The 25,448-nt window shown below is 38.8% G+C and overlaps 1 protein-coding gene across 7 annotated transcripts in view; it reads right to left on the bottom strand.

The window, feature by feature from the left end:
• Positions 1 to 250: 250 nt before the first annotated feature.
• FBXW7 (F-box and WD repeat domain containing 7) overlaps positions 251 to 25,448 on the bottom strand; it is a 196,065-nt gene continuing 170,867 nt past the window's right edge. For all 7 annotated transcript variants that reach the window (XM_072861852.1, XM_072861851.1, XM_072861848.1 and 4 more), the window contains 8 exons: positions 20,839 to 20,973; positions 16,251 to 16,374; positions 14,213 to 14,349; positions 12,418 to 12,531; positions 9,131 to 9,312; positions 7,823 to 8,048; positions 3,298 to 3,508; positions 251 to 2,277 (listed from right to left, as the gene is read on the bottom strand). In XM_072861852.1, coding sequence (XP_072717953.1) covers positions 2,009 to 2,277; positions 3,298 to 3,508; positions 7,823 to 8,048; positions 9,131 to 9,312; positions 12,418 to 12,531; positions 14,213 to 14,349; positions 16,251 to 16,374; positions 20,839 to 20,973 — 1,398 coding nt within the window. In that variant the 3' untranslated portion in view covers positions 251 to 2,008. The remainder of the gene's footprint in view (positions 2,278 to 3,297; positions 3,509 to 7,822; positions 8,049 to 9,130; positions 9,313 to 12,417; positions 12,532 to 14,212; positions 14,350 to 16,250; positions 16,375 to 20,838; positions 20,974 to 25,448) is intronic.

The following is a 25,448-nucleotide window of genomic DNA, read 5'->3' as shown; positions in this document are numbered from 1 at the left end:
GTCTTAGCGACAGGAAGCTAATGGCTTTCCCGCATGTTTGTCAAAGCCCATGTGACAAATCCTGTATGGCAACTGAAGGGGAAGACACTTGCGCACCTGTTTGTGGAAGGGTTACATAAAAAGTCCGGTGACATATTTTATCATCTATCAGTAAGCTGAGCAACTTGACCTGCTTTACCCTTCGTAGGACATATGATACTAAATTAACAACAAGAAATAGAAAAAAAAAAAACCAGACATACTAACATGAAAAAACACATTTTATTGCACTTAAGTTATAAGAAAATAAAATTTCTAAGTGAATCAAACCATAGACACAATCCCTTTAAAGGTTGTTTTCCTCCATCATGTCAGGTTGTTACATAACTAAAATTAACCAACTGGAATCTGATTGTTTTAAATCAGACTATAAATAAAACAAAAACAAAAAAAAAAAAGGAGGAAAAAAGATCGCCTATGATACAGTGTTAAACCACTTTCACAGTTCAGCTTGAGTTGTGGCTCTTGGAGAATGAGGCAAACCATTTGACTCTTTCGTTTCTCATTTTGTTTGCATGTGACATCTTTACAAAAACATAAGTTTTTGCTATGTCAGTTCCTCCCAGCAATAACTGTAACAGTTGTTTTTTTTCTCAAATACTGTAAAACACTAAGACTGACCAGCAACTTTATTTTCATTTTTGTATTTTATAATATTTTTTAAAAATTTTGTCAGTTTTTTATGTATGTTCATTCCATTCACCACAGCCCTCACAAAGAAAAATTTCCCCACAGAACAGGCTGCAATAGCTTTGTTCTAAGGAATGTGTTTTAATTTTTGCCCAGAAAAAAGAAAATAAGCTTTGCACACACACTCAATTCTTTATTTGCAGGCAAACTTCACTCTTAATTGTCTGAAACTCTTCCACTCTCAGCCTCTTAGAGGCACAGTTGGCTCAAGTTTCAGTGGCAAAAAGTCTTTTTCTGTAACCAAACTAGAGCAAATTTGGAATTCAGTCTGGGACTAAAACGTCACAGCAGAAAAAAAAATAAAAAAAAATAATTTGCTTTTCTTTCTTTCATTTAGCAGCATAAATAAGTTTGGCCACTGGGAATACAGTACAGGGGTGGGACAACAATCCCGTAATTGAAGACCTACTTCTAGCACCAGCATTGCGAATTAAATCCATCAGAGGACTCAAAACCCAGGACAACTTGCCACCTCAGAGCAACTTATGCGTTGAAGAGTGTAGATGGAAGCAACAGTAAATAGATTAAACAGAGGCTAATACTGTGATTGACATTGGCAATAATTGGCAAAAAAAAAAGAGGAATAAAAGAAAAAAAAGAAAAAGCTCTGATAAAACTGTACAAAACAATTCACAGTAATATTTTAGCTTTTCCACACCAGGAATGGACTTTTGTTTGGTTGTTTTTTTTTTCCATTGCAGATGCTCTCTAGTTTTTGAAAGTCAACCAGTGACTGCTCATAGAGGTTGGAAGGGACCACTGGAGGTTGTCCGGTCCAACCCCCTGCTCAGAGCGGGGCTAAGAGAGAGCGTGTTGCTCGGAGGGGCTGCCGGGACCCAGGGGTGCACGAGCAGGCTCACCCGTGCAGCTTCTTTCAAGATCTTTATGGTAAAATAACCTGTTAACAAGAACTGTAACAATTTTTTTTTCCACCTCCAAATTGCTCAAGGAGCAGGTGGAGGAAAGTAAAGAAATAATTGCACCTGGTTTCATTTCAAATAGTCGTATTTTTGCAAAGCTGCCCCGGTCAAAAGTGTAGCCTTTTTTATGTGACGAGACAGCAAATGCCTCTCTTGTCAGTTATAGTTTGTCATCTTTGTCTTCTCCTTCGTAGTCTGTACTGTAGGTCTTTAGGATCTGTTGCCCCAAGCCAACATCCTGCACCACCAAGGACAAGGGATTTTTTTCCTTTTTCTTTTTTTTCTTTTTTCTTTTTTTTTCAGGGGGAGGGAAAGGAGAACATCGTCTACACATTTGGACAAATTCATCTTTCTGCCCTTCACTTCATATCCACGTCAAAGTCCAACACCAGCAGCTTTGTTTCCTCAGTCCCGTTGCGGCTCCCAACCGCACACACTAGCTTTGTGTTAGAAGCTCTGATCCGCCACACGACGCCTCCGCTTCCCCCGCTCTCCAATGTGACTAGATTTCGGATAAATTCACCCGTTTTCAAGTCCCAAAGTTTTACAGTCCCATCATCTGAGCTGGTAATTACAAAGTTCTTGTTGAACTGTAAACAGGTCACAGCACTCTGATGCTTGTTGGGACCTGTAACAGTAAATCAAAGCATTTTTATTTGTAATTAGAAAGCAATGTCAGACAGCACTGCATAGAAAATAAATACCTAGCTATTTGCATACAGCTTTTTCTACCTAGATGCGTTAACTCAGTTTTTGTGCATTAAAAGGTACAGAAGCCTTGCTGTGCTTTCAAAAAGTGAATGCAGGTATAGAAAAATTCCCAATACCTCCTTCTTTGTTACAGTGATCTCGTTTTGTTGCATACAAACAGTAGGGCAAGTGTGGACTTGGACATGCATGAAAATGAACTTAACCACCCAGAATGAGGTGACTGCCGTAAGCATTTGTCTCCAAGTCCCTTCGAAGTGTTATTATGAGATTACTCTATCAGTAAATATTGACAGTTACATATTGACATATAAATATATACTGTTAAAACCGCAGAGTTTGCTTTACAGTGAAATTTAATTTTCTGCTCCAGCCAGCGATGCTGCATATGATATATGGGAATGATATAAGACCTTTTTTGTGTGGGGAAACAAAACAATGTGTTCGTGTGCACGATGCCTGAGTGGCAACTGTCAGAATGGAAAAGGAAATCTTTCTTCTTACTGAAATAAAGAAAGCATCTTCCACTCATTTCTCTTGATTTATTGCAACAGACAGTGTACTTTGCCTCCCGATCCAATTAATCAGTAGGCTTTGAAACATCCAAGTGACCCCTAAATAAATACGTTGACTGACTGTTTCGAGATGTCATTTCCTACATATTTCTGTGGCTTATTAGGCTAATATACCCGTAGCAAATTGCTATCAGTCCAGACCATCTGCCTTCCATAATAGGCAAGTGATTTGAATAGATTAGATTAAATACATTTTGTTCTTCTAATTCAGAGAAAGATCATAGAGCTGTCATCAGAAAAATATTTTAAGTTGTAAGTGGTCCGTGCTTGTTTCTTTGTATGTAATTTTTAAAGTTTTTTATATAGAATCTGCAACGTAGATTACTGCAGGCAGCTTGATTTACATGAAGGTAGTTTAAGCTCACCTTGCAATGTCTGTAAACATTGTCCTGTTTTAATGTCCCAGATTTTGACTGTAGAATCGGCATTCCCAGACACAAGTATATTGTCCTTGAGTTCCATTCCACTTGTGAGAGACTGGTGGCCTGTTAGCGTGTGAATGCAGTTGCCTGTCTCCACATCCCAAACTCGGATGGAAGTGTCAAGAGATCCGCTCACCACATGGATACCATCAAACTACAAGAAAGGTAAATCTATTACAAACAATTACATTAGGATCTTGCAATGCTCTGTATGAAGAAGGCTATTAAGCATTTAATTCACTAACTGCAACATTAGATACTATATATATTCGGAAGCTGCATTACAAAATAATAATTCAGTCTCAGTAGAGATGGCCATGTTTGGTATCAGAGCAGGTGATTCATGGTCAGTGTAATTTCCTGCTGTAGACATGGTCTACGAGGTACATGGTTCAAGGAGAAAGACTCTGAACCACTGGTCTTCTAAATGTAACACAACTCTTTTAAACACAACAGAATCCTGACTATACTGCAGTGTGCAATAGTAAGAGAATGTTCTTTTCCTAATGAAGAAGTTAACAAGCCAAACCTGCTTTTCACAAGTCAGAGGGACTTGAAGCTGGAGAAGGGTAACAATGTTAATCCAGAATCATCTACACAGAAGCCAAAACATAGGAAGATGGAAGGGATGTAATGGAAAAATGCTGGGTTTAGCCATTTTATAATCATAATTGTGTGCAGTAAGGAATTTTAACTTCCTAGTTATTGTTGGGAAAGGTATACAGGCTAACATGCATGTCATATATAAAATAAAAAGATGTAGAACATGAACACGGAGAGAAATCAGCTAAGAGGTAAGACACTTTTGACCAAGAGGACTGAACATGTAGAGAATATAAAGGTGGAAAGTAACTTGAGAGATAGTGACAATGACATAAGAGTCCAGAATTCTCAAAAAAGGAGGGAAAAACAGCAGTAGAATAAAACCAGTGGGCTTCAAGGAGGAATACTTCAATAAATTGAGACTTCCTTCCCATGAGGTTTTTATATATCTATTCTCTGAGGGGAAGAAGAGTTCAGGAGAGTTGGCACTTTCTTAAAGACCCAAACTACCCTTCTGTGAAGGAAAGATAGGAAGTGTAGTAAATTACCAAGACCCACTTGGCTAAAGCACAAGGAATTGTACGAAAAGTAGAAACGAGATCAATAGATGTGTTTAAAAGAGCACACTGGGACAAAATCAGAAAGGCAGGGCACAAAACAAGATAAAACTAGCAAGAGATGTTAAGGATGATAAAACACTATTCAGTTAAAAAAAAACCAAAAAACAAAAAACGCCAAAAAAACCACCAAACAAGAAGAAGGCCAAAATAAAAAAGCTCATTTATGCTCAGTGGGAAGGAAACACCAAGTGAGGCCAGCTATTTAACTTTTTTTTACTTCAGTCCTCAGCCATCTGAGTGTAGGCTCACAGCACTAACACCACTGACAACTGAGTACAAGCTTTTGCTAGAATGGGGAAAAAAACCCACATAAGGCAAGTTGTTTTAAGACAATCTCAGAGCATCTGCTGCTATCTTTGAGAACCCATGGAAGACAGACAAGGTTTCAGATGGCAAATACAATTCCTTTCTTTATTGAGGGAGATGATGATGGGAGATGGGGAATTATGGATTGGTCAGCCTAACTTCAATTTCCAGAAGGAACTAACAATCTGGTTGTAAGCCCTTAGCAATGTGGTAAGTAGCAGCAAACAGATTTGTGGGAAAATGATCTTAACCAATATGATTTTTTTCTGTCACAGAGTAAAACACCATGTGAAACAGCAGATGTCTTGGTTGTATTTTCACAAAGAGGGGGGCGAATTTGACACAGGGATACTATCCCATTCAGAACTTTGTTCACAGCATGGTTACAAGTATCAGAAAGAGTTCCAGGGGGTGGGGGAGGGTGTGTGTGTGCACGCGTGTGCGTGTGTTTGTGTGTCTGGCATTTAGTATTTTCATTAGGATTTGGGTGACATTTGAAATGGTACAACTGACCCAAAGCAAAGAGTGTAAAAGTCAAGAGAAGATTGTGAAGATCTGAGCTTGGCAGGCAATGAATGAAAGTACAGCTGCAGCCTGGGAGAATAAAGGCTGGGCAGGAGCCTTTGTTACAGCTAGGGCAATCCGACACAACTTGTCCATGTGGACTGACTGGTATCTAATAACGGTGAAGAAAGAACGCAATTAAGGGACGTCAACTATCTGAGACTGCTTCTCGTTATAAAACCTGCAGAAAACTAACATCATAGATCTCTGTGATCAAACATGGTTGAGCATGGCACCTAGGTTCAAAAGAATGTAGATAGCAACTGACACATACAGACTGCTTATCTGCTGTATACATTGCATTTCCAGTGAAAATATACTAAAAAAACCCCCACTCTGGTATCTGAAATAGGGGTATGCTATATAAGGCATGTAAAATAACTTTTCACTTCTAGTAAGCATTGACAAGACTTTGACTGGAATTTTCCATCCTGTTTTGGGCACCCTGCTTTCAAAAGAGGATGTGAAATAATTTGATTTCAGATAAAAGGATGAGGAGTGCTAAGTAGTCCAACAGACTTGCTGGGTGAAAACACTACAGAAAGTTTTTTCCTAAACAGAACTAAACCAGATTGATGTAACAAATTTTGAGTTCTTCTCCCCCTTTCCTGCAAATTAATTGTATTCCATGTACATGAGGTATTCAGACAGAGAGCTTTAAGGCTGGGCATCAAGAAAAACTTTACTCTGATACTGCTATAGTCAAACAGACAACGGTTTGGATTAGTGGTTGAGCTGTTATCCATGAACCCTGAGAATCCGTGGATTACTTCAAAGGCAGCTAAGAAAGAGTAAGAAAAGACAACATGGTCAGTAGCCTTCAACTGCTACATAAGGATCTCTGGAAAATGTTAGAGGGTCTACAAATGGGGAAATACTGAGGTATAATAGAACCTGCCATGGAGTGGGGATGGGAGGACAGGCCGGTTATTCAGCCTCATTATTCTATTTGTGGGAGTTCTGCTGTTTGGGGCTATTTCAGGCCAAAGGGCAGGAGCTCACCATGCAATTTTAAAGAATCTTTCTGTCCTAAAACTGTAAGCACCTGTAGCCTCCTGCCTCCCAGAAATTTGTTTTACAATACCAAGTTCCATTTACAGGGTGTAAATAGTATTGGTGTGTAACATAACCCAATTATTTGATCCGTTACTACTACAGTATCAGAGCAAGACATGAATATTCATAGGCCAAAACAAGAGCCACCAGTGAAGATAGGGCAGAATAACACACTGTTCCTGAACTGCCCTAGATGAAATACAACCTTTGGAATATTTTTAAGAGATAGGTAGGTAGTACAGCGTTTTAACTTGTTTGCTGCTTGTCTAGAGAATCCTCCTCAGCATATGAATGTAAGGGACAAGCTGAGATTTCTGATAAATTTTACTACATATTTTGGGAAAGGAAACCATTTAGGTATTTTGTTCATATTTAGTCTATTATGGTGAGAGATACCTCATGATGAAAGCATTTATGAAAAATGTCTCTAGCACTGAGCTTCGCTTTCTGAGCCACAAACCAGAGTAGTTACATGCTGAATGCAATTTCCTGATTTTGAACTGTCTTTGTTAATTTCTTTTTTAAGTCCTGCCAGATTGTGGTGACAACAGGCACAAGCATGAAATTAATTTATTTCGCCTTTCAGCGCCTGGAAGTGATGCTTTGACTCTGTGAATGAGCAAGATGATCTTTTGGGTTGGTAAAGGTAAGAAGAGCCTGTATGAGGCCTATGTATATCTTCACCAGCATGGTTCTGATGAGCAGTCGGGTGACTAGTAGGCAACAGAGCCGTGCCACAGAGCAGTACCATAATAACCTGCATCTACAGTAACACGTCTCTGTTACAAAGCCTCACAGTTGTAGATCTGGCCTCTACCCAGACAAGAGGAAGTAGAAGGCTGGAGATTTACATCAGGGCATTAAAATTTTAGGTTCAGCCTTACTGTGAGTTACAGTTTGGGACTGGAAGATGGGACTACAAAATACAGATAAACAGTTCTGCATAATCGAGAACATTAATCCAGTCGGGTTTTTAAGCACATTTTCAATTACTGTATCATCTGATTTATTTAAAATAGTAACATCAGAATTTCTTCAGGGAAGCCAAAACCATAGCTCCAAAATACATGCAAGATTTCAAAAAAACCCCAACTGAACAACCCAGAAAACTACTTAACTTGCTGGTATAGAGATTTGGGGTTCATTATACTGGGTGCTTTAAAAAAAAAAGCCCCTCTAAAAAAAATCTCAGTCTCTAAATTAAGATGACATGTAACTAGTGTAACAAAAATGGAAGAGGGGAGATATCACAGATGCCTCTATATTCTTGTGGCCTGTATAATTTTGGAGTAGGTACCCACAATTCAATAAACAAGGTGAAATAAACCAACTTTAAATGTTACTTAAGGAAACTAGAGCGGCAGATGAAAATCACATACCTGTAATGAGTAGACTCTGTTAGTATGCCCTTGCAGCGTGTGCAGACAGGTCTCTGTCTCCGGATCCCACACTTTGACCATAAAATCATATGCACCACTTACAACCCTCCTGCCATCATACTGAACGCACCGAACTGCAGCTACGTGGCCCATCAGAACGTGTAAACACTGGCCTGTCTCTATGTCCCAAACTCTCAGTGTAGCATCTCGAGAACCGCTGACCACTCTGCAGGAACAAGAAAACCCCTCCTGTACTTAGCATCAGACATAAAAGTATTAGAATAATTAGACTTGGGTATAAATCAGTTATGAGTTTTAATTTGGGACATTAGATAGCATTAGTCCACTAGCCACCAAAGATCTGGTTGGGATGACATTTTATTAGGGTCGCTAATGACTTGAGTGTTGTTCTTCCTTTCTCTACTCACCTCCTCAGGATCCATCTATTTGATGTAATTAGCAATCAGTATTTAAAAAGGCACTTCATTCCTGAACAGCAAAACGATGCCATGAGAAATTACGTGGACTGTTAGATATATCTATCTATGAAAGCTTATGAATATGCTGAGCTCAAGCTAGTGCTATGAGCATTCTGTTTTAATGACTGAGTGAACTAATTATAATAATTAAACTAAGAAGATCTTTAGAAGTTTTTATTTTAGTAAAGTAACAGTGATTCTGCTTGATTTTTTTTCAGTTTATACTTTTAAAAGCTTTTTTAGGCAAGAACAGAAATGAGAAGGAATTAGTATTATGGAATTAATACAGAAAAACCTCATAATTCTTCAAAAAAAGAAAAAATGCAACTAACAGGCACGCTGTCAACAGCTCCACACCGCAGCCAAGTAAAAGAACTTTGCCAATGTTCATTGAATCGAGACATGGTTTACTATTGCAGAAATTATGATATAATCAGTTAAAATTTTAGTAAAACACTGCCGTGACAATACTTAAAAAGTCATTCTGTAAAATGAGTAAAAGTTTGTAACATTGACAAAAAGGAGAAATTATTCAGAGTGTGGGAGACTGGATCACAGCGTAACAAAGAATTAGTTTTGAAATAACGCAGAATGTGACTTTATAAAGTACATGACTCAATTTTCTGTTCTTTAGTTAGTACTCTTATGCTTTTGCTGCTATTAATCATCTCCTCCCTTGTGTTGATTTATGTAGTTTAGTGTGAATGCTTCACCTCGTTTGTATTTCACTCAATGTTGGATGAGGTACCGAAGTTTAACCGGCATTTTTTGTGAACACAAGTGTATATTACCAGCCAAACTGTGGCTGTAGCTTTGGACAGAGCCTTACCTTTTCTCATGGAGATGCATGCAGCGCACGGTGGAGGTGTGTCCGTACAAGGTGTGTATGCATTCTCCAGTCTCAGCATTCCAGACTTTCAACGTTCGGTCTGTAGAGCCACTGATGATGATATTGTCCCTCATCTGTGATGACCAGACTCCGCCTGTATGCCCCACCAGTGTTCTCAAACACTGAAAAGAAATATTTTGCTTAGTTACCCTTTTGACAGAGTTGAATGGAAACTTAAGAAAAAGTAATCTAGGAGGTAACAGTAGTCTTTCATAGCAAGAGCCAGAAGACCCCTGGAGACTGCTTTGCAATTGAACTGAAAAAGCCCACCTTTTAGAAAATACTCATCAAATTTCTCTCTCCATTGTCAGTACTTCGACTATAAGGAATTTTCCCTATAATCTTCCCCTTGATAAACTAAAGTGTCTTTCCAAATTTCTCAATACAGGCCATGTTTTGCAGCCTTCAGGCATTTTCCTGACTCACTGCAGGTTTTCCAACTCCCTTTTGAAGCATAAGTGTTAGAACTGGAGAGACCATTCACTTAGTAGTTCTACCACCCATCTATAAACCATATACTGTTTTTTATTTTTCTGTTTGTTTATCCAAGAAACATTGCATTCCGTAAGCCATAGCTACAGCATCGATACTGCAAAATCACGTTTCAAACCTTTTTGAGACTTTACTGTTGCCCAGGAGAGAAGCCCACACCACATAAGCACAGCCTACCTTCTTTGATCACAAACGTATGACATGATCTCTCACCATGTAGAGACAGTGTTTGCTCACACCTACTTCTAGAAAACCTCCCTCACTCTGGAACAATGACTTGTCTCCGTCTCTCAGCCTGTATTCCTTGCAAGTAATGACTACATGTGCTTTCTCACCAGGCAGCAATAAGTGCTAATTAGCACAGATAAGAAGAGATCCTTGCAAGACCCCTCTAGAAAGATACTCCATGAAGACTCTGCATCTACAGTAACAACATGATCTCTATAATTACCCACTTTCTAACCCATTTAAATATGTGCCATGTTGATTTTTACATTGCTCTATTTTCTTCAGTCATGTCATGGGGATACAGTCTCGCAGTGCACATAGCCGTCTATTTCTGCACTATTATTTTTATCAGTCAAACCTGTAACTGCACGAGAAAAGAGGTCAAGACAGTTTGATGATCTCTCTTTCTGTAATCTAATGCTAAGTGGCATTAATTGCCGTGGCCTTCCTTTAACTGTTAGTTGACTCCTCTTGACATAGTCCAGTATTTTTTATCTGAGATAATGTATCCTAAATACCCAGTCTTTCAGCTTACTCCATTTCAATATTGACACATTGTAGCTTTCTGGCAGTCCTTTGGATCTTCTTGTGCTCATACCTTTTGAAAAAATGCCAATTTTACCCCACAGGTTACTTTAGAAAAAAATCATCAAATACAGATTATCTGCATCAACTGTAAGAAGAAAAACCGTAACTTTGGTAGTTGTTGTTTAACATCCTTGTGAGTTTCTGCTGAAATGAAGTGTTCTATTATCACTGCATGCTCTATTTCCATCACATGAATTTTCTCCCAAAATAAATATTTTTTCTGCATCAGTGATAGTATACTAATTTCTGTTGTTAATATCCTGTTCTTTCTAACATCCTTGAAAATGCCTTGCTTTTTTGCTGTACATAGAGTTCCTGTTCTTAACATTTTTTACCAGTCTTATGCAATTCCTGGCTCCTACTTAATTCACTGCTATCAAATCCATCTTCTTCAGTTCATAGTTGTTATTCACTTTTACAGTTTCCATGTTTCTTTTTTTATTTTAACCGATTTGCTCATATTTTAAGAAATCATCCTTCTAAAGCAGTAAGAACACAGAATCCTTATTTTGGGCTTTTCATCTGTCAAGGGAATTATTTAGTCATGTTCATTTGCACAAACCAACCTTTAGGGTTTTTTTATTTTAATTCTTCAGCATCAGTAAGCGTAAGGGCTGATACAGCACTCTTCCATCGTTCATATACAATTTCTGGCTCTCTTAAAGGTTTGGTGTAAATAGTCACACTAGGATTTGTAATTACTTCCAAAAAATTACTGAACAGGAATTGTTAAGTCATGCTACTATGATCAATTTTATATATTTAAAGGAACATTTTGCTTTTGAGAGGGTGGTATGTACAAAGGAAGCATTTTTCATTTGAGCTTAGGCTGCCCTTTTCAATTAAAAAATGTAAATTTCAATATGGGTTCCTTCACTAGACAGTTCGTTGTAGGGAAGCCAACAGAGGCAGGGTGAGGCTGCCTATTGCTTTTAATTTTATTCTTCCCCACAGTAGTATTTACAATCCTGTCAAGGATCTTCTAGGCATGCAAAGACAAATGCTTAATACGTTCAGCTTCAGCATTATAAAGTGGATACCTTTTACGTTTTAAACACGTTATCCTCAATAGCTGTCCTGTTGTTCATGTAACTATATCATTAAAACAAAACTAAGTACACACAATACTAGGCTAGAAGGAAAAAGTACTATTTCCCTGAGGCCTTTTCTATATCCTTGGAGCACAGTCAGTCAGTCACCTTAAACCAAAAACTCTGTGCGCTGAGTAGCTGTGATGTTCTAACATGAGTGAAATGTTCAGTACTGTCTTTTTGATTGCACATATTGTTTTGCTTCTCTAAGCCAAAATTAAATTATTGAAGCTTATTAAATTCCTGCCTGAGCTGGATCTAATTTAATAGGAAATATTTAAACCTAAAGCAAGTTACTTTTTTTTTTTTTTTTTTTGGTGGCTCAGCAATACAGTAGCTTAGAAAGAAAAACAAACTGTATTTGAAATCAGAGCCAGTAAAATGGAACACCCCATTTCAATAACTTGAAAACAACAGAAAGAATGCTAGAAGACAAGTGAGAAAGGGAGATCTAGAGGGGTAAAAGCAGGCTAAATTAAGGTTTAGGGAAGATAAAGTAATGTATCTGTCCAAATTCTTTAGAATCCGTGTCACAAACGACTCCACAAGAATAGCAGAATTGCCAAGAGAACAAGGATATATGCCGATGGTAACATGAGCAGCATTGCAATTTCACATCAAGGTGACTTTTTTGAACTAGACTAGTTTCTGTGTAGGAAAAGATGACCCAAATGTTTACCAGTACTTTTTCCAATTCTTGCACCAGACGGCACTGAAGACCACCCTGCAGTGCAGTCCGATGGCACAGCAGCATTTTTGACATACCAGTGCTTTACCTGTAGCTCATTTCCTAAGGAATTCAGCAAAATAAGCGACTGACTTACTTACCTTGCCTGTAACTGCTGACCACACTTTCAGTGTGTTGTCATCAGAGCCGCTCACTATTCGGTTCCCGCAGAACTGAAGGCATGTGATCACGTGGTCATCATGGCCTTTGAGCACCTGACGACAAAGAACATAAAAATGTACAGTCACAATTTAATGCAGGAGATTAGAAAGAAGCAGGAGAAACAAAGTGCTCTTCTGATTCATAAATTATAAAATGCTAGAGTTGCTTCAGTAATAATAAAGCCCCTTAATCCCGTGTGTCAAGTCTAATTTACCGCCAGCTGGGACCAAAGAAGGTATTTTCCTTCTTCCACGGAGTGATACTGCATTGCTTAGCAAGCACACTACAGTTATTGTAAGCCTCCTAAAAGTACCAGGAAAAATCACTAATAAAAGCAGGCTGAATTAGTAACTGGACATTGCTCAATTCCTCTGCAGTTATTCCATCTCTTTATTTTTCAGTTGAGTTACTTTTACCTTTTAAGAGTTGTTTCGTTCTTGAATAAAAAGGATGGGGTTGTATTATTTGCTGCATATTTGTATTTTGGTGGTCAAGGCTGACTCTAGCTATTTTTTTTCCTTACCAGCCAAGCACTGTAATCTATTAAATGCCAGGCAGCACCAAAGTCAAAAACTAGAAAACCATTAACTCAATTAAATACAAACAAAAGCGGTAATTTAATGTGCTGGAAACGTGGATTGGAACGTTGCTTTATAGAGGTGGGATTTTCAATGCTTGATTTGGGAAAAACTGCAATTCAGTATATTTTACTGCAATACAGCAAAAAAATCCTTATCAGAATACATAGGATGAGGACTTTTTATTTAAGGTATCTGAATGCTTTTCAAGATGTTCATCGAAATGAAATGGGCATTTGGATAATGCCTGAGGCTGTAATTTTAATAATAATTCAAAGATAACTTGATGTGGCGTATCAAGGCAAGAAATAGAGCCGTTGCCAGAGATGTACGTAAGTCACGGCCAAATAAACAGCAGGATATAGCCATAGGTTTTTCACGGGAGCTTTTTTGTTCTTATTTTTATTATTTTGTTGTACAATAATCAAGAAAACAGGCAAATTACCTTAAAACCTTAAAAGGCTATGAATATGGGTTTTCTTCATGTTTCTGGCTGCATGTTCAATACCAGGTTTGATTAGACAGTTGCTATTTTATTTTACAAAAGGTTTGAAGTATTGCTTCATATCTTCATATTGGAAAAGATGTAATGATAACACATCAATGTCATGAAAGAATTTTGATTTTTTTTCTTTTTTTAAATCGTAACACAGAATGAAGTTATTGTCTTGTACTGCTCAATTTAGAAGAATATGTATAAAATAAAGCATGAAATGATCACAGAATAGTTGTGGAGTATTTTTATGTTGCAACATGGCCCAGCTCTACAAATACATACATATATATGTATTTATATATATTATATATGTGTGTGTATGTTTAATTTTAAATATAAGTATTTCCAGTCAAGTTTCTGAGATTGTCTGTCTCAAAGACACTGGCATATTTATAGGAATTCACAAAATTGTACAGAAATTTTTAGAACAGCAGTGAAAGAATTCTGCTGTATGAAGAAGCACATTTTGATTTGCTAATACGGTGCTCAGAAATTAATGTAAACCCAGGGTAAGATAAAATACAATTTTTTTTTTTTTCTGTAACAATACATTGCTTGTTGTGCATGGATAGTCTGGCTTGTCCGAAGGAAAAAAAACCCAAAACCTACAAGTTGATCCTGCTTTGTTCACGGCACTATGCACATAGCTCAGAAACTTACCTTAGGCGATTTAAGTTCTCCTCGCCGCCAGTTGGTATCAATCCTGTGTTGTCTAATGTAGGCGCTTTTCCACGGACTGTGTATAAAGCCTGGTTTTATTACTTTCCTCCTCTTGATATGTAATGGTTCATCAATCCCTAAAATGAATTTTTAACAAAGGGGGGAGGGGGAGAGATGAGGCCACCCCAAAGAAAACAACTTCTCTCCCTCCCAAACCTTTACAGTGACCTCTGACATTAGATACTCCTTTACGTAACAACTCCTGCATGCCAGTATTTGCGTTGTGCGTCAGAGACACCGCCCTGCTCCTCAGCTCTTTATACTACACCTTTCCTTATCGTTTAGGCGTAATCATTACTGTAATCATGGCTGAAAATGCTCTAGTTCATCATTCCTTGCTGGCAACCTACTAGCTTGTTCTGAGCCCCCCTTTCGGAGGCAGTGTAGCAGAATACTGCCTTTTTCAAATGGGTATCATCCAACACACTCCATAACCACTCCTACGCTCACTTTGGAACCCTTCAAAAAGTAAACCTTCCTGTCTGTGGTCCTCCTCTCTGGTCACCCATCTTCATTACCTTGAAGTTCACTGTGACTCTTGACATTAGTGAGCTTTTAATTCTCTTCTTGATTCGAAGGGCTGCGTGCCTTTGGCATTGTCCTCTCCTGGCTGGAATTTAAGTATAGCTGTGCCCTTTCTGAATCGACACTTAAGCGGTAGTGCTTTGTTTTAGCCTTGCTACTACAGATATATATATATATATTTTTACAATCCTCTCACCCATCTCTCTTTTCTATGCAGCTCCTCTCTCCACTGCATCTCATTACTAGCAAGAGTCTTATCTCTTGCCAGTATGTGGATTTCACTCTTCTGCTTTTAGCCCCTTCTCTGGTGCCTCTATCTGCAAGTCTTGAATTAACTGCTCCTTCCTATTACTGAGCACCTCACTACATCTAAGCGGTCTACAATACCGTTTTGTTTGTCTGCACTCTCGTGCCTGGCCATATTTATTTTTACTTCTAAGCTCACAAATGTAGGCTCATTCCCCTCTCAACCTTCTTCTCATTCTGTCCTCTTAATGCATTTTCACTGAAATTTGTAAGAGGAGACGCTTTAGAGAAGATTTAAGAGGTTAGACACCTGGTTTCCACTGCGAAAGAAAACTAATTAATTTAGGTGCCTTTACAAATAGCCAGCTACATTCACATTGTCATGTTTTTTAAAGCCTTTGCATCGACCTCTCACAAGTTCTTGTCCCCATACTCCGAGGCAGCCTGGACAGGTCCCTGTGTTTGCCCATGTCCAAGAAGGATACTGCTCTGAGATCACATGCATGTGCTCTGCTCCCCAGAATAGACTCCTTGTTCATATAATTTTCCTTAAAAATAAAAACTTACATTCTTCATGTGCTCAAATATATGGCTACTTTCCTGGGAGCCTTTTTCTGCCCATTCATATTACTGCTGAACCACCGTATCATCTTGATTTAGCACGAGCGGGCGATACCCATGTGGCTTATGGATTGTGTGTCCCTCTCTAAGCAATCAAGTTAGCACCTCCTCCCCCTACCATGTGCCACTTCTCTGTTAATTTTCCTACAAATGACCTGAAATTACAGCATCCCTTCTACCCGACCACGGAAACGGTTTCCCCTCCATGTTATTTACAAACTGCGAGACTATACTCGTATCATTTTTACATCTCAGCTCCTATTTGCTTTGGTTGCATTTTGAATAAAAAACCTTAAAAAGCAAAAATAATTGTATTTTAGAATACAAAATACAACATACACCTAGTATACTTTATAAATAGGATGTTCACACTTAACTCTAGTTTCATTTCTAGTACTCCATGGATTATTTCTGCTTCTTACTTTCACCACAGATACATACCACGTAGCTCAAAGCATCACTAGCAGTAAATTTAAAGTCACCCGAATTGCCTTCATAAAACTTTAAGCTTATTATGTAAATGAACTGCACTTTTTAACGACAGCAACACTTTGACCATTACATCCATCTTTTTGCTCAGTCTTACCCTCCTCTTTGCATTTCTCTCTCCAGAGAAGATTATCCTCAGCCAGAATTCTCCAGTAACGGCATGTCTGGGCTGCCTGCAGAAGGTCCCTGGGTTCCAGGAATGACAGCACATACAGTGCCAGCTGTAAAAAAGAAAAAAAGTGTATTATCTGCATTGCTTTTGAAAGGAAAAGTGAAGTAACTCGAAGTATTATCACACATCAGGGGCTGAAATACAGAAGATTGAAACGATAAATTATTAAACAATCTCAGAAACTTAACAGAGCTACAGTTTACTCCACTGGGCGCATGAGCACAACAATCATCTTACGTAACTAAATCCACACACATCCCATCAGAAATGATTCCTGTATTTGCAAGAGAGTAAATGTCAGCTGAAATCACTACTATCTTTTTTAAAATGTAATCCACATTACTTTGAGCCATTAACAGAATCATTACTAAAATAATTATGTCTATGTTATTTTAGCTAACAAGTATACCAAAAGTTATTCTGAGAGTTTAACTAGAAAATACAACACTCGCCGTGTGAGCAGATGCGAAAGTATGTTGTGATGAGTAACATCACTCAGTAAGCCTGAATCCAGAAGAAGTAAACGCTACGTGTACCTGAGTTCAAAAGCACTCTGCAGCTGTAGGGAATGCAGCATACGTATCGCTCATTTTCCGACTAGAATGCAAACACACTCCTAAGTGGCGTTACAGGGAGTTTTATGAACTGGGATGCAGAAGGATTGAAATGTGTAACTTCAAGACTGTACACCATATGTTACCAAAAACATATGGGAAATCCCAATAAGCACCAGAAGATAAACAGAAGATGAACTTTTCCATGTGGCTTTTCCAGGTTCTTGGGCGAATTCAGACCTCAGTTGACTGAGCTAAGCCATACAATGACCGTGATAAAAGCCCCAAAATCTCCACAAATATCTTCAGATGTACTGAAGTCTTAAGCAGGGACAGAAGCATCTAAAACACAATCCAAAATACAGGGACAGCTATCCTTAAGGGTATGATAGCCAAGTACAGCTTTTTCTGCTTGACAGCAACAATGCATCTCCCCAGTCATTGGAGAGAAACAGAAGAGGCAGGGAAGTCCCTTCCATGGCTAAAAACTCTGCAGAAAGAACAATATTGATAAAAAGCGATGCAGAAAACAACTTACATGCTGGAACAGTGAGGCCTTTGTCAGTAACTAACAGGATGCAAAAGTTGTCAGGGAAATCAGATCATCCACTTTTACTTCTGCTTCACATATCTTTTAGTGTTTAGGATTTTTTATTTAATTTTTATCTGGAGTTATGAAGTATATAAATAGAATCTGCTCTTCAAAGCAGCACAGACTGAAATTCAGTAAGGAAGTCATAACCGTAGGCTGTTGACCTCAGCAGATTTTTGACCTTACTATGTGAGAAACATTTACTTTCGGTAATCTAGACCAGCCAGTGACTGAGCAGGAAATAAAAATTCAGTACGCCAGAACCGTTTGCATTTCGACTGCACACACATCTTGTTTGCAAGTCATCACCTGCAGCTCACGTTGAGCACGTATGAGTCCACATTTGAGGGACCTGTGTCTGAAGTTATGCATTGGATCCCGTATGCACCCCAGGCGATAAAGGTGAGGAATCTTCCTTCTGTCCCTACTCAGGGAGTCAGCATTTAGCGTAATAGACACCAGATCCTAAATGTCTCTCTGTTACAAGAGCGACAACTGTACCCGTCCTTTTAGACTTTCTGTCTTAATTCCTGGTATGTAAAATTATTTAAGAAGTGCTGTTTCCTAACACACATCAGATAGTCCTGCACACGGCAAGACTCAAACATGAAAGACGTCCTTTCCGTTTTTGCTGGATGTTCCTTAACTGACAGCAGAGTTTGTTTAAATATCACTTGTCCTATCTATACAGATACGGACGCTTGCTAAGATGGTGTTAATTAAAACCTGCAAGCCAACAGATTCTAAAACAGGTTACATATGGGTGACATTTATTTTAGACTATATTTATCTAAATAGTCATCAAGGGTCAACATAGCCCACAGTTGACTTTAAGATTAGCAGTGCATAAAAGATGACGTCCCTTTGTCTCAGCTCATGGATCTAGTTATAAGAAAACTGCAGGTAGCAAAGATCTGACCTTTGACTCAACTGTGACTACTCTCTGCTGTAGTGTTAATAATACCCAATAATAAGCAGTCGTCTTCTTCACTCACACACACGGCACCAACAAAATTTCATTGGTTGATTTCAGCAAAGCTCCTAATCTGTTGGTTTCTAGACCTGGTTTTCACAAACAAGTAATTTCAAGAATTATTTCTAAAGTCTCTGCAAAAAACCAGGAGTATTAATTTCAGATTAACTGTTTGACTGCATGTTTCCTCAGGAGGCAAGCAAACATTTTCTTGGTTATTCAGCTATTAAGTCACTGTCTTTGCATTGCTGAAAATGTTTTTGAAGAAAAGTCCTCCTGTCCAAATCATCTTCTTGTTCTGGTTAGGTAATAAAATCACTGCTTTGCATCCAACAGCACTGGAGATAACTGTAGATGTTAATGCGGAGCGACAACTCAGGAGAGCGTGTTTTCACAGGATGCTGGCTTTGATAGGGAAGCCTCTTACAGAACTACAGACCCTAACAACTTATTCTTGCCCCCACAGCTCAGTTCGTCACCCCCTACTGCAGCCAGAGTAAGTAGAAGGAGACAGCATCACTTAGGAGGTCTGGGTGAAGAATGATCTTCAAAAAGGAGAGGAGATGGTGGACTTAGCTCAATGAGTTTTTTTGTTTAACTTGGTTAATTTTGGTGACAGTGACTGGGGGTTAAGAAGCTAGAATTATTTAAGCCAGCTTCACTGGTGAAGTCAGCCTTTCATGAAGCTAAGTGCTTGACAATATTCTGGTTTCAAGAGGCAAGAACAAACACTAAAAATAAATTAAAGAAATTAAACACAAGTAGCTTACAATGGAGTCAAGAAACATAAATGAGAAGTTTTACAGCTAAATAGCGTATCTTTTCTGTGAAGAAATTGCTAAAACTGAAATAACAACATGATCATTAGTTACAGCGTAACTAGATCACTGGTTGTACTTGAATTAGTTTTGCCACTAAATCATGCAAAGACAACTGAGCTGTGAGTTACTGATGGCAATTCTGTATTAAATTTCCAGATTTAATAGATGCAGAAGTGGCATCTTCTGTCTTCTCGAAGTACAAAGTCTTGCTGCCTTCCTCCGCCTCTGAACGAAGGCTGCTTTGGGCAGCTTCTCTAGAAACATGGCAACCATGCAGAGGTCTTCCTAAAGTCTCCTCCCAGTGTCCTTTCCACTTATGAAGAAGGCTGCCACAGGAAGTGCTTCTGTAAATACTAACCCCATGTCGTGTGTACTACATTAACACTCATTGCCTGAATCGCTTCCAACCCTTACAAGTGCTAACCAGCAGGGGAAGGCCACACGTGATACTTCCTGACTCGTGAAGACATGACAGTATGTAAAAGGAAGGAACGGTCTTGTACATCTAAGTATTCAGAAATAGGATATACACCAGAAAAAACGTCAAGGAACAGAGATACAGAACAGCCTTCAGGTAACAAGACCATGTTAAATGCAGCAACCAAATACTAGCACCAGAATATCTTCTAAGAACTTGCTTTGTAATGTGTTACAAAACTGAAGACTTAACGAAGACTTCAGCCCTCATAAAAATTTTCACATGGAAAACCCAACAGGCGGTACATCTGGCAAAAGAAAATAGACTTCCTCCCCACTCCAAATACCAAAACAATTTCCAATTCCCTAAAATCAATCAAGGTCAGAAGTACCATTTCTAAATGAACTCAAATACATTCATTTAATAATTGTAGCAACTTGGGTTTGTAATCTTTCATATCCACCCTCATGTTCTAGTTGTGAGGACATCAAGAATTACTCTTCTGTGGACAGCATTTAGTTACACATGCTGAAAAGCACACACGCTGAAATCTAAATCTTAGTTTCTCTTTAACCTGATACAACATGATCTGATTTGCAGTAAAGGATTTACTGTAAGGTATCTGCTTAATTAGGGTTTGGCTTTATCCTTAGTGAGAAGTGCTTTTCTGCGTTTACTTTTTGGTTTTTTGGTAGAGATTTTAGGGCTCAGTTTGTTTAAAATAAATTCAAAGATAATATTTACAAAACCCCTACCCCTTAAAGCATTAAACAATAATGCTTATACTTACAGAATAACGTGCAGAAAGGTCTGGCATGCAGAGGAAGTTTTTGTGTGTGTGTGCCCTAACAGATTAGTTCTCCAAAAAAAAGAGCACAATCAGCCCAATTAAGATACAGAGATATTTTTAAAGCTACTGGGATTTTGTTTAAAGGAGTTATCCTTATTTCCATGCATCTAAATGCCCATCAAGAGATAAAGGTATGTTAATCTGAAATTACAGTAGCCATGTTATGGAAGCGTACCAAATTGTGGACCTCTAACATCAGTTTACATCACTACGTTGGCAAAACTGAATGCCATAATTAGCATGGAAGTTTTTAAAAGGTGGCAGCTGATGTACTGCACAGTCCAGTATTAACCTATATTTCTCACCTCTTTTGGGAGCAAGGAAATGAAGTCTCTTTGAAACTGGGGCTCTATCACTTGCATCATGTGTTTTACTTGTGTTGGTTCACAACTATCAATGAGTTCATCTAAAGCAAGTAATTTCTCTGGTCCACTCCAGCTCTGCAAGAAAAAAAAACAAGAAAGAAACAGAAGCTTAGTTTAATACGCTAGTTTAGTTTATATTAGTAAGTGCCGTTGCTTTGCCAATAAGGCAAGTTAAGTTTCCTTGCCGAGCTATACACAAGCATATAAAGAGCATACAAAAAGCCAGCAAGATAAATGCTCATGTTAATTACACAAAAGTTAATCAACACAAAATACTGAAAATTACTACATTGATTCATAAGCTAAGAAAGGATTTGTTATACACACACATACAGATTAGCAATTAAATAGATAATAATATTTAATAATAATAATTATATTAATTAAGCTTCTTTTCAAGTTCATGAAATCTACACGCATTACTGACAATGAAGGTGCTGTAACTGAACGCGCTCCCTCTCCATCTTTCTCCATTGTGCATTCAAGTAAAATGGTAACTTTTAACCTTTGTGTGTCATCTGGTAGACCAAAAACTTTAAATGAAACGAAAGGAAAAGAAAGAAAGAAACTTTCTAAAAGTACGTTAGCTTACTGCCTGCTTATTACTATGGTGGGTCCCTAAGTGACAATGCTGTAATTTCAGAATCCTGGCTATAAACCAGCGTATATTTTGTAAGTATCAATTTACACTTGAATAAACAGGGAATTTTGGTTGGTAATTTCCTTACTTCACATTTTTACTAGTGGGCACCATAAAATTTGAAGATTTTAATAAGGCACTCATCTGAGAGCATAGCAGATTAGCAGCATCATTTGTAGGAAAAAATAATTGAATATACTGCACATCTGAAAAGCATGTCTTAAACTCATCTGTGCTCATCAGAGAGTTTTGATTTGTTATGTGAAAACAATTTAAAGAAACAAATAATTTCTACAGGAAAAAACAACAGCCACCGCTAACTGATTTAGCAACAGAATTAGAGCACGAATAAAGCCTTAGAGAGGAGAGAAAATGAGACATCAGTTTTTGAGAGCAGATTCACATTCATATTCTTGAATGTCTTCTGGAGTGACATTTACAAGTAAATTTGCACAGACAAATGATATTACAGTTATGGTAAGAGGCTAACTGAAATTAAATAAATAAATAAATAAATAAAAAGGCAAGATACCTTACAATTAATATTTCTGTATTAATCTGCCATGTATCTCAGGACCTTTATTACTCATGCTCTACATTTCTGTTCTGTGGACTTCCAGATTCTCACAATTACCTCCGCTCTCTGCAATACTACAATGTTTGTATATTGTGAAGTTTCTGCAGAACAATGGGGCAAGTGAAGGAGAAGGTGGAATTTTTGAAAGCGAACGTGAAGCAGATAAATACCCAGCTTTACTCGATGTAGAAAGATCATCACGTTGCATCATTTCTCCCTAGTTAAAACGTCAAAATACTTAGAACATCAAGAAAAGTACCATTTACCCACACGATGGCCCGCCTGACTTTCAGGTGACCCCATTCCATCAGGGCAGTGCAAGCAGCTTCCAGCTGCCTTCACTACGGAGTGGGCCCCGGCCGGGACAGTAGTGAGAAAGCAGGCAGGGTGCAGCAGCGTGTCCACCCCCGTTACCTGCTCTTGCTCTACAGCAAACGCGTGGCAGAGGCTGGGCAGCCCACCCTAACAGAGGAGGGGACGGGGAAGGAAGTTCCTACGACCCGAGCCTTTCCACACACTGTTGGCAATTGGTAAGATGGTCTAAGCTGGCAAGAAAATATTCCCCATCCGTGTGTGTGTATGTAGATGGTCACCATATGAGATGAGGGGTTCCGTGTCTCATATCCAATACCTCAGAATATTAAAAAGAAACAAGAATGTCTCAGCACAAATTGCACTAGTGCCGTTATAAACAGCTTTTATTATGAATTTCTTTCAATAGAAACATTGCATCACAGAGCAGTTCTCCATAAATCATGCACCGAAGAACTGTTTATCTCACCAACTTTCCAACTGCGGGTTGTTTCATTAACCCAGAGCTTAGCTGGGGTTAGGTACAAACGTTTGCAATCTTTAATCTCATCTGTCAGCCATGTTCGAATTGAGGAGAATTTTAAAAAATGGAAAGTAATACCTGTGCTACTTCCTTATAATCTAAATTTCCAAGGTCACTCTACCCTGAACTTATAAGCAGCTACATTTATTAAATTAGAACAACGCAACGTGAAGAGCATTGTTTTTTGCTGTGGCAAACATTGCTAGCAGTTATGAACATGGTATTGATTAATAATTTCACTGTACACTATCTTAATCTGTAACTCCGTTACACTTAGACATTTCTGTTTTTAAAACATGATACAGATCTGAACAGAAAAGGGAGAAGATTCAAGAATGGGAAAGGGACGCTAATGAATAAAAGCAGTACCCTCTTTCATCTGTCCATTCATCATTAGGGGATGGCTACAGGCAGCTTCCTAAGGCTCTCTCTAAGCAATCCACTGCTACAAAATGTTTTCTCTAGGACATTGTCCCCTTAGTCGTTCACTTAAGCAAACAAACCTCCAGCTACAGTCGGTAAGGGGTCTCTGAGGGAAATGTTTGGCATGGAAAATTGGGATGAAGCCTTGCCAGATGAACACAACTGTTTGCATTTACGAAGGCAGTAAATTACTCTTTCTGGGCCCCATAGCTCGATCTGTTTGCAAAAAAATTGCAGGTAGCACATTTCAGCAGAGAGGGTAAGAAATAAGTTTGTGGTTTGATGAGAAACAACAGTGAACAAATGTTGCAGAAGAGGAAAAAAAAAGTAAATGTGTGCCAAACAGTTTGCACAGTTTCAAACACTGTAGATGACCAGAGACTTCCGAGACACGTGGTGTAGTGTCCAGATACCTTGGGTTTCTACCAGGTGATTCCTTCCCTTTCAAACTGAAGATTCTTGTAAAGAATACGCTTTATCTTTAAAATGCATTTGTTTAATTGGTTTTCCTTGTCTTCAAACCTTAAGTTTAATTTTAATGTAACATTAAGATAAAGCTTTTATTATGGGCAGGGGGTGCCCTAGAAAAGGTAACTCCAGGATTCATTCACAGACCCCTTGGAGAGCCAGCAGGGACTACTGATACTGCTCGTTGAATGATCGGAGATTCCTAAACAAACATCCCCCCTCTTCCCTCCCATTTCCTCAGGGAGGTGTTGATTTGTCAGCCAAGGCCTCTTGGCTGGTTCACACCATTTCCTCATTCAGTAATGCAGTTGCTGCAACCATGGCACTACCCCCCTGAAAACTATCCCTTCTTTTTCCCCTTTGCTATTATGTTTAAATGCCTTCCCTTTCTTTTTCAGGCATGCAAACCAGCTTTCTAACCAATATAAACGACATCTTTGCTGCTTCGACAACTTCTACAACTTCCACCCCATCCCTCCCGTCTGACCTGCCACCTAGCCTTTTATTATCTTCTGCTTCGGCACCTCTGCTCTTCCATGATCTACACTTTTCTGTCCCACAGCTCTCATCTGCTAGCTCCAATTTGTACAATTACAGTTTGTGCAATTACATCCTTTTTCTATTATAGGTATATTTAGGACACCTATTTTAAAGGGTTTAATTCGAGGGTGCTGTTCTCCGTTACTGAGTTCTGTTAATGGAGGTCTGTCATTACAGAGACCTGCAGGAAGGGCTCTTCTGGAGCCTGCTTCTGTCTGACGCTTGGATCAGTTACAGAGAACCCTGCCATCCTCCACCTCAAAGGTATCTCAGCCTGGATAAAAATAGCACATAAGCAAAATCCACTGAAAGAAACACCATCTACATCAGCAAGTAGTTCGTCGCAACAGGAGGGGTTCGGGAGCAGCCGGTGCTGAAGCCCCCACATTAACCCATCTTTAAGACCTAGTATGGTCCCCTGGGCCGAGCATCCCAGTCTGTGAAGCTGTCTAGAGGAGCAGCGACTGGTTCAGACCCTTATGTCTCCACCACAGGTTGGACAACGTAGAGTTTCTTCTGAAAGGAGTCCAGTTTGTATGTATCAAAACAGCCCTGCGACCCAAACCAATGGGAAGTAAGCAGGGACGATCGGGAGATCTGCTTTAAGTCTGCACCCTCCCTCTGAAACAAACTGATAATGGCGATAGAGCCAAAAGGGGTACGTAGCTGCAGTGCGGACCTCTCCCGTTCTGTGCGTAGGGGTTGTACGGAAACACCAAACCCCTGACCTAGTCCCACCACAAGATACAGAGCAGAAAATGCTGCAATGCTGGTTATGCTACAATCTTTACCGCCTGCTTCACATATGTGGTGAACTACTCAGTCGCACATTTATGCATTCATGAGCGTCTTTGGAAGAATAAGAAATGGAGAATGGTAAGTAATTTGAATTGAGGCGGCCTAGCCAATTATTTATGTAAAAGCAAGGAACAGTACTCTTGCTAGCCAGAAATGGCAAAAGCATTTTGGACACTATCTAAACTGCTGAGGAAAAAACGCTTCCAATTTTAGGTAAAATAATAGCATTCACTAGTTACTCAAAGTGATTGCCTATACTTACTGTGTAT

The sequence above is a fragment of the Ciconia boyciana genome, chromosome 5 (assembly GCF_034638445.1).
Source record: "Ciconia boyciana chromosome 5, ASM3463844v1, whole genome shotgun sequence".
In the NCBI taxonomy this organism is placed as follows: Eukaryota; Metazoa; Chordata; class Aves; order Ciconiiformes; family Ciconiidae; genus Ciconia; species Ciconia boyciana.
This window is presented reverse-complemented; position numbering and strand designations above follow the sequence as displayed.